Source organism: Panthera pardus, unplaced genomic scaffold (assembly GCF_024362965.1).
Source record: "Panthera pardus isolate Hobbes unplaced genomic scaffold, ASM2436296v1 HiC_scaffold_8, whole genome shotgun sequence".
Lineage (NCBI taxonomy): Eukaryota > Metazoa > Chordata > Mammalia > Carnivora > Felidae > Panthera > Panthera pardus.
Window position 1 is genome coordinate 3755204 of NW_026527013.1, and position 12354 is coordinate 3767557.

Here is a 12354-nt window from a genome sequence, read left to right on the forward strand (position 1 = left end):
CCAGGCTGGCTCTAGACCCCGGGGCCTGGCCTCTCAGGGCCTCACAGCCCAGGGGCTCGGGCAGCGGGCAGCGCTGCTGAGCTTAGGGGCCCAGACCCGCCGGGAACTCTGGCGCGCTCCGCTTGGGGAACTTCGGTGCCCCAGCCGTGAGCTCCCCAACCAGGCAGGCCTTTCAGATGTGAAGGTGGGGGGTTCTTGGCTGTGACTTACCGTGGCACGTGAGGTGCTGGGACGTCCTCAGCTTGGGGTGGTGGTGGGGGGCGGTCCCTGCCATTCTCGAGGGAGGGGACGGGCTCACATGCGGGGGAGATCCCTGGCCAGGACCCTCAGCCCCGCCCCTGTGACTGTCCCCTGCTCCGTGTCAGGGTTCCCTCAGGCCCAGGCAGGTGAGGGGCTTGACAGGGTCCCCCCGGCAAGGACAGAGCCCTGAGCACCCACGTGTCCTTCCTGGCCACTGGCTCGTCCCCTAACGGTCCCCTGGGTGTGTCCCCCCTCAGTTTCCTAGAGCCTGCAAGATGGGAAGAGGCCCGGCGTGTTCTTCTTGGACAGTAAGGGCCTCTTGCTTGATAGTAAAGAGACAGCAAGTGGGTCCCACTGTCCTCCGGCTGGGGAGAGCTCGGCTGGGTTTCCGTTCGGTAGGTTTGCACCGTCAGGGTGGGAGTGTCGCGCTTCCTTAGAGAACAGAGCCGTTTATCAGAAAGCGCGTCTTCCACAAGGAGGACAGCCTCGTCGCCCTTTCTGTAGATCAGCAGAAGCAGCAGGGCCGGTGCAGCCCCGACCTGCCTCGCCGCTCGCCCCTGGGGCCCTGGGTCAACCCCCCCCCACGTCTCTCCCGCCAAGTGCGTCCCTGCCCCCGGCACGTCCCCTCCTCTGCGTCTCCCCACCCCTGCCACGGCTTCCCCACGTCTCTCCCTGCTCGGGCTCCCCCCCCCCCCCAGCCACGTGGCTTGCCCCCCACGCCTCTCCCCCACCCCCCGACGTCTCTTCCCCACCTTGAGCCTCTTCCCTCCCACACTGTCTCTCCACCTCCTCTCCCTGCACCTCCACGTTTCCCACCCCCCCCCCCCCAGCCTCCACCCCAGACGCTTCTCTCCCACCTCCACGGGCGACCTTTCATAGCCATCCAAGCCCCGCGTCTGTAGGGGAGAAATGGTTTTGTCTGCAGAGCAGAGAACGTCTATTATGTGCTTTCCTCAGCCAGATAACTATTCATGAGGCGCAGGCAGGAGGGGGGCCTCGGGAGCAGTCGGGCTCCTGCAGGGGGGGCGGTGGCACTGGGAGGGGGAGGAGTCCCACGGAGGCCCTCGGAGTGCTCAGGCCTCGGGCCATCCCTGCAGCCAGGGCAGGACTGTGGCCTGCAGATGGGGAGCAGTGGGGAGGAGAGGGGAGGGGGCCTGGCCTGGAGGCTCCACTGCTCCCAGAGGCCGTGGGGTGTTGGGGGGGGGGGGGGGGCGAGTCGGCAGTTTGGCTCCGTCCCAGCAGTTGGGGCTGGCTGTCTGCAGGATGGGACGCCCATGCTTGCCGGCTTCCTGGGTCGGCACAGGTCAAGGGTGACGTGAAATACCCTCCCCTTGGGAGCCTCACCTCTTTCAAGGTCACGTGGATGGGTTTCTGCGGCAAGAGGTGAAACGGGGCCCTGTTGCAAACCAGAACGCAGGTGCTTCACCTTGGTGGCTGCTTTCTTGGAGAGGGAGGGAGCCCTGGCCCCCGGCGTATCCTTATTTTCCCCGGGGCCGGTTCAGGGAGACCCAGACCGTAGGTACCCTCAGCAGGGCGACCAGCTCCTCCCGGGTTCCCCAGGAGGCCCTCGGGCCTAGGCAGGCCAGGCAGCCTCTGCCGTCACTGCTCATGTGACGTCTTGCCCCTGGGGACCTGGGACATGCAGACGAGGGCCTGAGCGAGTGTGCCCATTCTCCATTGGGGCAGGCAAGGCCCGGGGGTTCCAGGGCTCAGTGTGCTGTGGGCTCCGTGCTCCAGTGGGCCACCAGGCTGGTTAAGTCCTTGAGGGCAGGGGTCCCCGATGCCTCGTCCTGAGCACGGCGGGCCTCACGGGGGTCACGACCTACAGAGTTCCCTGTGGCTTCCACGACTGTGACCTCAGACTCACACGTACGTTCTGGCACCAGGAGGGCAGCAGCTGGCCCGGGTCGCACGGGGCTGAAACGAGGCAGAGCTGGCCCCTGCCCGGGTCTCGGGGGGAGAGTGTGTTTGTTCCCTGCCTCTCCCCGTTTCTGGAGGCACCGCATCCTTGGCTTGGGGCCCCTCCTCCATCATCAAAGCCAGCGGGCCAGGGTGTCTTTGACCCTTCTTCCGCGGGTCCCTCTGCCTCCGGCCACAGCTGGGAAAGATCCTGGGCTTCTAAGGATCCCTGTTAGTACGCTGGGCCCATCCAGACCTTCTCCTGTCCTACGATCGTTAACCCCTCCGCAGTCTCCCGCCACGTCAGGCTCCACATTCGCAGGACGCGGGAATCTTTGGGGACCGTGATTCCACCAGACATTCGCTCATCCGTTCAGTTTTCTCTGATGTGCTGGCCCCCAGTTAAAACACCACTGAAGACACCCCTGGCCTGCCTCCCGCCCTGCCACCTGCCGGAGATCCCCCAGCACCGGCCCTCGGGGGTGGCCCTCCAGGCCCAGCAGGCTCTCCAGTTCTGCTCAAGCGACCACTTCTCACGGTTTGGGGTTTGAGGTTTCGCTTTAAAACAGATTCCACAGGACGTACGCTTTACGTGTAGAAATCTACAAAACCTGGGTACTGCCTTGCGTCCGTCCCGCTCCTTGATGACATTTGGAGCAGTCCCCCACCCCCACCCCGCTTTGCAGGAGTCCGAACCACAATGTGGCTCTTCTCTGGGGGGCTCGCAGGAGGGTGTGTGGCTGCTGGCCTTGGCACCGACCTGTCTTTTCCTCTTTCCCCACAGAAGACGGAAGGGGCAAGCTGCGGCCAGCCAAGGCCAAGAGCGACAGGAAGAAAAAGAGCTATGGTCCCCTGCACCCCCACCACGCCCTCTTGCCCCAGCTGCCGCCGCCCCCACCCGCCCAGTTCCCCGCCGAGGAGGCACCCAGGCTGCCACCCCTGCTGGAGTCCCCAGCGCTGGCCCCGGGCCCCGCGCCAGCCGAGGAGAACCCCCCCCCACCGCCTCTCAACGTCGTGCCCCCCGAGGCACCTGGCGAGGAGCCAGAGGTGAAGCCACGCCCCATCATCCCCATGCTGTATGTGATGCCGCGGCCCAGCACGCTGTGTGACAAGGGCCGCGTGTCCTGCCAGCAGGCCTTTGAGCACTTTGCCCAGAGGGGCCCCACCTGGAAGGAACAGGCGGCCCCCATGGAGCTGACAGGTCCCGAGGAGGATAGCAGAGCCAGCGAGGTGCAGGTAGGAGGGTGTCCGCGGAGGTCCCTGGGGCTCCCACCTGCCCGGTGCTCCCACCACGGCCCTGCTCGCCTGAACCAGCCCCCTCGGTGCATCCCAGAGGAACCACGGTAGCTCCCGGCCAGCCCTTCCTGGGGCCTTGATCCCACGGCTGGGGACTCCGGCCTGCTGCGGAAGCCAGGCCGTCCCCTCTGCCCTGGGAGGCCGGGCTCTGCTCTGGGCGTCAGAGCCATGCCCTCCCCAGATGCTTCTTGTTCTGTGTTTCAGGCACCGTCCACATTTTCCAAATTGAAGATGGAAATCAAGAAAAGCAGACGCCACCCCCTGGGCAAGCCACCCACCCGCTCCCCGCTGACCGTGGTCAAGCAGGAGGCCTCGAGTGACGAGGGTGAGCGAGGACGCCTGTTCCCCCGGTGGCCCGTGCCCTGGCCTCCCTCCGCTGCCTGCCCCACCACCGACCGAGGTCGGGCCCCCAGACCCCCACCCCTGCACGGAATGTTGGACTGAGTAGCCCCCGTTCCTCCTGCAGCGCCCCCCACAGTCCGGCCTGACCACCCCAAGGCCTTGCCGCCACCCCCGTTCGCTGTTTCCCACCTTGGGGTGCGCGCTTTGTGCCGGGGCCAGGGCCTGAAACGCACAACGTGGCCTAGGAGGGGCAGGGCGCAGGTCCTGGGGCTCCAACCACAGCCCACACTTAACGTTTCTATAACTCAGTCTCCCCATCTGTAAACTGAGGGCTGCCGGCCCCGTGGGGCATTCTGCCGGGAAGGCGCACGGAGCCAGTGCCCACGGAGCGTGCCCGTGGTGCTGAGCCCGTGGCAGGTGCTGGGAATGCCGAGGCTGGGTTACTGCTGATGTGGCGCGTTTTGCCTGTGGTTTTACTGAGCCGCGCACCTGCTCTCGTGAGAGCCGAGCAGGTGCTGTTCCTGCCAGAGGCTCCTTCCCCCAGGCCTGGGGGGGCTGTCCCCGCCCCTGCCCCCGCTCCCGTGGCCTGTGCAGCCCCCAGGTGGGCAAGGACCGTGCCTCTCCCTCTCAGGGGCTCAGGGCTCAGGGTCTGCTCGGATGCCTGGTACGGGTTAGGCCTCTGGAACATTTGCAGAGCAGGCCAGCAAGCGAGCAAGCGGGACTTGGCCCCGCGTCGGCCGCACCCCCCCCGTGTCGTGGGTTGAGAAATGACTCTGCTGTTAGGGTTAGGGCTGTGCCCGTAGGAGCAGTGCCACGCCGACGTCGGGGTGGGAGGAGCGGGGGGGGGCAGCTGTCCCCAGAGTCGCACCATGACCTGTCCTGTGGCCAGGCCACTGTAGGGAGATTGGAGCAAACCTGGAGAGCCAAGAGCCAAGAGCCAGGGTTGAGTCCTCCGGCAGAAATCCCGCTAAGCCAGGTTTTCATCCTCAGCGTCGGCCTTTTTTTATGTGGAATTTGTGCCCAGTCGTCTGGGCGGCTCCTTCCGTTTCCCCATCTGATCTGAGGGCCGGGGGCAGGAGGGGCTCTGGAAGCACCTGGGACCGCAGGGCCAGGGCCCCCAAGGGCAAGGGAAGCTCACAGGGGGGCCAGACGTGGCCTTACTGTCCGAAAGACTGTAGCGTCACCTTTCCAGAAAGTGCCTCCAAGGCCTCCCCCACCAGCCCTTCTGGCGCTTTCTTGTGAGACCGTCTGGGCCTGGGCTCTTTGGCGACAGAAGGAGGCCAACAGCTCTCGTCACCGGCAGGGTGCCTGGGCCTGCTTGGGGTCTCCGTGTCCCCAGGCAGAGCAGTCTTGGCCCGTGAGTCAGGTCCAGCCCCCCCACCCCCCGCCCCGGGCCGTAGGAGACCCACAAGTGCATCTTGGGGGTCTGCACTGACCTCCTCCTCACTCTCATTGAGGCTCGAGGCCCAGGCCTCCAGGCTCCTGTCTGCGTTCTCTTCCCACCATGCCTTGCCGGCCCAGCTGCTGTGAGGTTTGGGGCCTGGGGATTGAGCACCCGCTTCTTGGGGAGGGCTCCTGTGGAGCATCGGGGGGCTCAGCCCTGGGTCCCCAGGAAGCGAGGCAGTGGGCCGTGGGGCGGGGGGGGATTGGGGCGTGGCTGGCTGCTAGCGAGAGCAGAGCAGGCGTGACAGGTGACAGGCGAGGTGGGAGGGACGGCTGTTTGCAGCCTCCGTCTTGGTAGTGGCACGGGGTCACCGGAGCGGGGGAGTGACGCCGCTCTTCCTTGGTCCCCCCCGCGTGCCTCTCTCGGCGCGCTGAGCTCGGGGAGTCCGCGCCAGACCCGCCAAGGCCGCGGAAGTGGGGGCCGGTCACCCCCGGGGCTCCCCGCAGCGAAGTGCCCGCAGGGTGGGGACGGGTTCCTCTGGGCCTCCAGCCATGCCCAGGTTTCTCTCCGTCCCCTCCCGCCCTCCTGTTTTCCTCTAGAAGCCTTCCCTTTCTCCGGGGAGGAGGACATGAGTGGCCCCGAGGCCTTGAGGTCTTTGCTCTCCCTGCAGTGGAAGAACAAGGCTGCCGGTTTCCAGGCCGAGAGGAAGTTCAACGCGGCGGCCGCCCTGACCGAGCCCTACTGTGCCATCTGCACTCTCTTCTACCCTTACACCCAGGTGAGGGAGCTCCGGGGAGGGTGGTGGAGACCAAGGGGCCGCTGGCTGTGGGAGCAGTTTGGAGCCGCCCGGCGGGCGGCCCAGGGGGGTGCGGGACAGCCGCCGAGGGAGCGGCAGAAGCTGTCGGCATTTGGGGCCGCGTGAAGCCCTTGGAAAGGCTGCGGGGAGAAGGGGGGAGCCCGGCCTCTGAGCTTTACCAGAGAGTGACTGATCGACGGCACAAAAACAGGGCAGCCGGTGGAGGGAGCGGGGCCTGGCAGGGGGGCGTGCGGGTGGCCATCAGCAGGTGGCCGGCCTCAGCTATCCCTCAGGGGCCAGGGGCGGCACGGAGCCGGGCCCTGACCGGTCGGGCCTCTGAGCCGAGAGGCCGAGAGGCAGGACACCCCGTGTCACCCAGCAGGGCTGTGAGGAGCCCCAGGCGGTCTCCACTGAGCCCGACGCTCCTGTCCTACACTCACTCCTGGCCGGGCCCCGCTCTGTCCTGTATTTCCCAGCCATCGACCACCAGGCCCTGCCCTGTTTGCTGCTTCACCGCTGTTTCTCCCCGTGGCCCCTCCCCCACACCCTGACCTGCCTTCCAGCTCTTTCCTCCCTCGACAGCCCTGGCAGGAGCCCTGCCCGAGGCCCTGGCACACGTTCTGGAGGCCACTCTAGCCACGGGCTCCCTGGCCGGAAGCTCCACCAGCCTCTGCACGGGGCGCGCACGGCCTTCCTCTGCTGTGACATCTGTCCCCTGCCGTGCGCACAGCTGACCCCCGAGGTCTCTCCCACCCGCCCACCTACCCGGCCCCCTGCCTTGCCAGACAGGTTTCTGTTCATCCCTGAGTCTGCTGAGCTGCTTCCTCTTTCCTAAGCCCTCCTGCACCTGCTGTCCCCGGGCACCCCGCACCCCAGGCTCACCCGCCCTCGCTCCCACTCTCTGTGTTCATCGGCCCCTGGACTGGGAGTCCCTGGAGGGTGGGACCCGGGCCGAGTTGACTTTGGGTCCCTGGCTCCTGGCCTGGCACCCATCGCTTCCCTTGAGTCAGCCGGGCTACCCGAGCTCTGGGCTCCGGGCCCAGGGCAGCGCACTTGTCTTAAGGGCCCTGCGGCCCAGCGCTGCCCGGGGCGCTGTTTCTACACAGATTCGGTGTTTGCAGAACTTGACGTAGACAACTTCTCCAGGCGCGTCCCTCTTAACGCCGCTGGTTGTCGGGGCGCTGGGGACTCTGCAGTCCAGTAGCTATCGTTCGTTGCGCCCACGGTTCCGGTCAGAGCCCTTGTAGATGGGGGCCGGGGCTAGCTTGTCTCACGAGGGTGAGGAAAGCCTGTGCCAGGCACGGTGCCTCCAGCGGGGCTCCTCCCTCCCAGGTCAGGAGCAGCGCAGAGTCCTGCTACTCCTGAGACCGGCTGGGCGCTGCCGGGCCGGGGTGCCACAGACAGGGTGTTTTCGTAACAGTCTGTTCGTGGGACGGGATCTGGGCTACAGCCTTTACGGGACATATGTCAGAAGTAGGGGGAACACCTCACAGAGGTTCAGTCACAGGGCCATGTGGACAGACAGAGCAGGCGTGAAGGGCTGGGGGCCGCCGGTCTTGCGGGTGGGCTAGGCTCCCAAGCGTAAGTGAGCAGAAATCTGAAGGTTCCTGGCAGCAGGAATGGCGCTCGCAAAGGCCCTGGGGCAGGGTGGTGTTGGAGGCAGAGCCCGGGGGCTGGCGTGGTTAGAGTAGAGGAGTCGAGGGGCAGCTGGGGTGGGGAGTGAGGGTGGCAGGACAGTGTCTTATGACCCTGACTTGGGAGGGTTTTCTGTGGGGGCAGGACAGGGACTCACTGTGTTTGAGGAGGATCTCTTGAGGGCTCTTGCCTCAGGGTCGAGGGCTGGGGGGGCGGTGCAGGGCAGCCTCCGGGGGACAGTGAGAAGCAGCCCGCGGGGTGCCTGGAGGACGAGGCCACGAGAGGCGCGGGCACGGGGCAGAGTCGGGGAGGGCCACGGCGCCCGGCCCCGTGTGCTGCCCCGTGTGGGCTCCCCGCTGAAGGCGGCGACCTATTCCTGCAGTCCCTACAGACTGAGAAGGAGGCTCCCCAGGCCTCTCTCGGGGAGGGTCCCTCGGTGGCTCCCCCTTCCAAAAGTGGCCAGAAGACACGGCCGTTGATCCCCGAGATGTGCTTCACGTCCGGCGGTGAGAACACGGAGCCCCTTCCCGCCAACTCCTACATCGGCGACGACGGGACCAGCCTGCTGATCGCCTGCGCCAAGTGCTGCCTGCAGGTTCATGCCAGTGAGTCCTGGGCCCGGACGCCGGCCCGTGGGAGGACAGCTGTGGCACCTGTGGCTTGGGCCCCCCCACCCCCACCCGGTTAGGTCTGCGGAGCCAGCGGGCCCCCTCCCTCTGGGCTGCCGTCTTGGGCCTTCCGCACGACCTGGCGTCACGGGGCGGCCTCCCCCCTGGCCAGTTCGGACGGTTCCACCGAGGCCTGAGATCTACAGATGGTCCAGGGGATCTGATCTGTCCCTGCCGTCGGTGACCGGCCCCCCTCCCGAACCCTGAGGGCCCGACTCAGCCCGAGACAAGAAAACGGGTGTGTGCCCCTTTCTCCGGTGTTAGGGGCAGCAAACGCGAGCCCGAGCTCCCGGCAAGGGAAGGAAGCTTTTCCGGAGCTGTTTCATTTCAGGGCCTGCCCTGCGGAGTCCTGCCCAGAGCTCGTTTTGTCTCCTGCTAGGAGCATAGGCCCAGGCTGAGCCCGCCCTCTGGAGGGGCCTGAGTCTAGCTTCCGGGACAAGCCTGGGAGGCGGAAGGCCCAGCATAACCCCCGAGACCAGGCACTGGAGGGAGGTGGGGCCCCCTCTTCCTCCAGGAGGAATACTTTGCTGTCCCTCAGAGCCTCTGTGGGGACACAGCAGAACACTACAGTTCTGTGGCCTGGTGGCTGAGGTCCCCTGGTACTGCCGGATGGCGACCCCGGGGGTAGGGCAGAAGAGCCCTCGCTCTGGGGCGTGACCTCTTGACTCCACCACCCCCCCCCCGCCCCCGCCCCTGCTGCCTGCCCGTTTCTAAACCAGGGCCAAGGTCCTAAGCGAACCATCTGGGTAACCCAGAGCCTCCCAACTTCTGCTTCCTGAGTAGTGATTTTGCCTGAACACAGGGCCCGGCCCGGCCCGCTCTGCCGTCTGGACTCTGGCATCCACGAGGCCCACTTTGCGTGGCGTACAACTGCTTGGTCACTTTTCAGGCTTCCCAGCCTCCCCTGGCCTGCAGAGCCTGGGCCTTTTAGATGTGACTGGAGACAGCGAGGGCCGCTCTCGGCTGAGCAGCCCCAGCAGGGGGCCTCGCTCTCCTTTCCCCTACTTGTTTCAAACAAGCCGTTTCTAGACCGTCCCGCTGTGCGCAGTGGCCTGGTTTCAGGAGGGAGGGTGGGGAGAGCAATTGCCCTAAATGCCGCTGCCGAATTCCAGAAGGCCCCATCAGCTGCAGCGGGCGTCCTGGCGACAGATGCCGCCCGGCTCAGCGGTCCCCCCACCCTCGCTTGTTTGCAGGTTGCTACGGCATCCGCCCCGAGCTGGTCAACGAGGGCTGGACGTGTTCCCGGTGCACGGCCCACGCCTGGACTGCGGTAACTCAACCCCGCGGCTGGGTGGTGCTCTGAAAGCCGCGAGGCCTGTGGGACCCGGCCCGGCCTGATCCCCAGGGTGACCTTGGGCGGCCTAGTCAGTCGGAAACATCAGGACTGCGGGCAGGGGTGGGACCGGCCCCAGGGCGGCGAGGCGGTGGCCCTGCCCCCTCACCACCTCACCACCGGGCTGTCTGGTTCCCGCAGGAGTGCTGCCTTTGTAACCTCCGGGGCGGAGCCCTGCAGATGACCACCGACCGCAGGTGGGTGGCCGGGGGCTCCCCCTGGGGGTGGGGGGCCGGGAGGACCGAGCGCGCCCAGACTGCCCCTGAAGATCCTGTAAGCCCCGACCGGCCGGCGGCCACGCGGGGCGCAGGGGTGGGCGGTGGTCGTGCCAGCAGGGGCGGATCGCCTGTGCGCCCTGACGCCAGCCTCCCCGCAACCAGGTGGATCCACGTGATCTGTGCCATCGCGGTCCCCGAAGTGCGCTTCCTGAACGTGATGGAGCGCCACCCTGTGGACATCAGCGCCATCCCCGAGCAGCGGTGGAAGCTGGTACGTCCCCTGGGGTCCTGGCCCTGTGGGCGCAGGGGGCGCAGACGCCCCATTGCAGTTTGGCCAAACCTGTTTGCTCTTAAAGGCGCAGCAGGCCCCTGGCTTCTGCGGTCTGTGTGCAGAGACGCGGTCTCTGCACAATCTAGCAGCCCTGTGCTTGCCGTCCCGCACAAGGGGGCGCCGCACAGCCTGCCCCCGTCTCCTCCGATTACTTCCCTCGGGCTCTGCGCCCCTGACAGACTGTCCAGTGCACGGTCTGGCGGTGCGGGCGGCTCCCTTGTCCTGCAGGACTGAGCTTCGCGCACCGAACGTACACGCCCCCCCTCCCCTACCCCGGCCACCACCGCTCTGCTGTCCGCCTGTCAGAGTTTGCGAGTGGGGTCACGCAGGACGTGTCCTGTGTCCGCTTTCTGTCACCGAGCACAGTGTTCTCCAGGTCTGTCTGTGTGGCTGCAGATGGCAGGGTTTGCCTCTCTCTGTGGCTACGTCACATCCCCGCAGTGCATCCTCCATTAACGGGCACCTGGGCTGTTTCTGGGTCACGGCCATGGCCCTGAACACGGGGGTGCAGATACCCCTCTGAAATCACGTGTTCAGTGCTCTTGGGTAAATACCCCTGTAGTGGAATTTACGGGATCGTATGGTGGCTGTATTTTTTTTTTTTTTAATGTTTTAAGTAATGTCTACACCCAGCGTGGGGGTCAAACACAACAACCCCACGCAGGGAGTCAGATGCCCTACTGACTGAGCCGGCCAGGCACCCCTGGCGGTTCTATTTTTAATGAAAAAAAATTTTTTTCTTAGTTATATTTTTTCAATGTTTACTTATTTTTGAGAGAGCGTGTGGGAGGGGCAGAGAAGGAGGGAGACAGACTCTGAAGCGGGTTCCACGCTCCGAGCCGTCGGCACAGAGCCCGAGGCGGGGCTCGAACTCACAAACCGTGAGATCCTGACCTGAGCCGAAGTCGGACGCTTAAGAGACTGAGCCCCCCAGCATCCCCTACTTCTAATTGTTTGAGGAGCCTCCATACTGTCTTCCACGGCAGCTGCCCCGGTTTGCGTTCCCACCAGCAGCGCACGAGGGCTCCCTTCCCTCCGCCCGCGCGCCTACACTCGCCCGTTCGGTAGGAGCCGTTGGAACAGGCGTGAGCTGGGATCTCGTGGTTTTGATTTGCGTTTCTCTGACGATGAGTGACGCGGAGCGCCTTTGCACGTACCTGTTGGCCATCCGGACGTCCGCTCTGGAAAAATACCTATTCGGGTCCTTTGCTCATTTTTGAATCGGATTGCTGTTTTGCTACCGAGTTGCAGGAATCCCGTAACTAGGCCCCTCTTGACGCGCGTCGCGCTTTCCATCGCCATCCTCCGCTGTCCTCCGGTGGACTGTGGCCTCGAGGGGCTCACGCCTTCTCTGCGCACCGATGAGGACCGTCGCCCCTGGGGGAGCCTGTGGGGCAGCGGACGGAGCGGGATGATGAGCAGGCCACCGGCCAGCCCTGTGACTAGACAGGTCGCTGACCTCTCTGTACCTCAGCTTTCCCCTCCGTCGGCTGGGCCGCCCGTGGCCTCCTGTGTGGTGAGCGTTCACGGGGCCTGACTGTGCGTAAGCTCCCGCCGTCAGGCTCGTCGTGGCCGTGAGTTCGCGGGCGGCTTCGCCGGGGACCCGTGTGGCCCACCCCGGAATGCAGGCGGGCAGAAGGCAGAGGAAGCGGGCTCTGGGCCTGCCGGGGGGGTCCTGTGGGGCCACCCGGCCGGGTTGACGGGGCAGCAGGAGGGAGCCCGTGTGGGAGGGCGGGGGCCTTGGTCACGGAGCCAGCACTGCCCCCACCCGAGTCCCGACAGGTGATTAGGAAAGGGCCGGGTGGCCGCAGGGGGCTCCTCCGGGAAGGCGGGCGTAAAAGGCTTCATTATTCAGGGGACGTGACGGTGCCGTGCTTGGCGCCCGTGATAGATCCTCCCTCCCAGACGCTTTATGGATCATCTGACATTTCCAGCTTGCAGCCTCTTCATTACCAGTACTTGTAACGATGAATTAAAAATCCTTCTACATGAGGCTCACTTGTACTGCCTAATGGAGCCTCGTGAGGAAGCCGGCAGCTAACTCCTGCTTGTCCAGCCACCCGCCCGCCTTCCCAGGGCCACGTGCTGGCCGCAGGCTCGGGGATGGTCACTCCTGGTCATCTGTCCATCTGTCTGTCCCTATGACTACCTGGCCTCTGGCCCCGGGCACTGGGGCTGCCCTGGCTCATGGGGGCGGGCCCCATGCCTACGG

General features: G+C 65.8%; 1 protein-coding gene across 8 annotated transcripts in view; it reads left to right on the plus strand.

Annotated features, from left to right (window-relative positions):
* Positions 1-12354, plus strand: part of KDM4B (lysine demethylase 4B) — a 131065-nt gene that overhangs the window by 113560 nt on the left and 5151 nt on the right. For 5 of the 8 annotated variants that reach the window (XM_053897917.1, XM_053897918.1, XM_053897921.1 and 2 more), the window contains 7 exons: positions 2924-3375; positions 3640-3760; positions 5761-5939; positions 7975-8197; positions 9454-9530; positions 9735-9790; positions 9974-10082. In XM_053897917.1, the coding sequence (XP_053753892.1) occupies positions 2924-3375; positions 3640-3760; positions 5761-5939; positions 7975-8197; positions 9454-9530; positions 9735-9790; positions 9974-10082 (1217 nt within the window). Of the gene's footprint in view, positions 1-2923; positions 3376-3639; positions 3761-5760; positions 5940-7974; positions 8198-9453; positions 9531-9734; positions 9791-9973; positions 10083-12354 lie in introns of those variants that run through there. The other 3 variants (XM_053897919.1, XM_053897920.1, XM_053897924.1) reach the window with 3 other exon arrangements.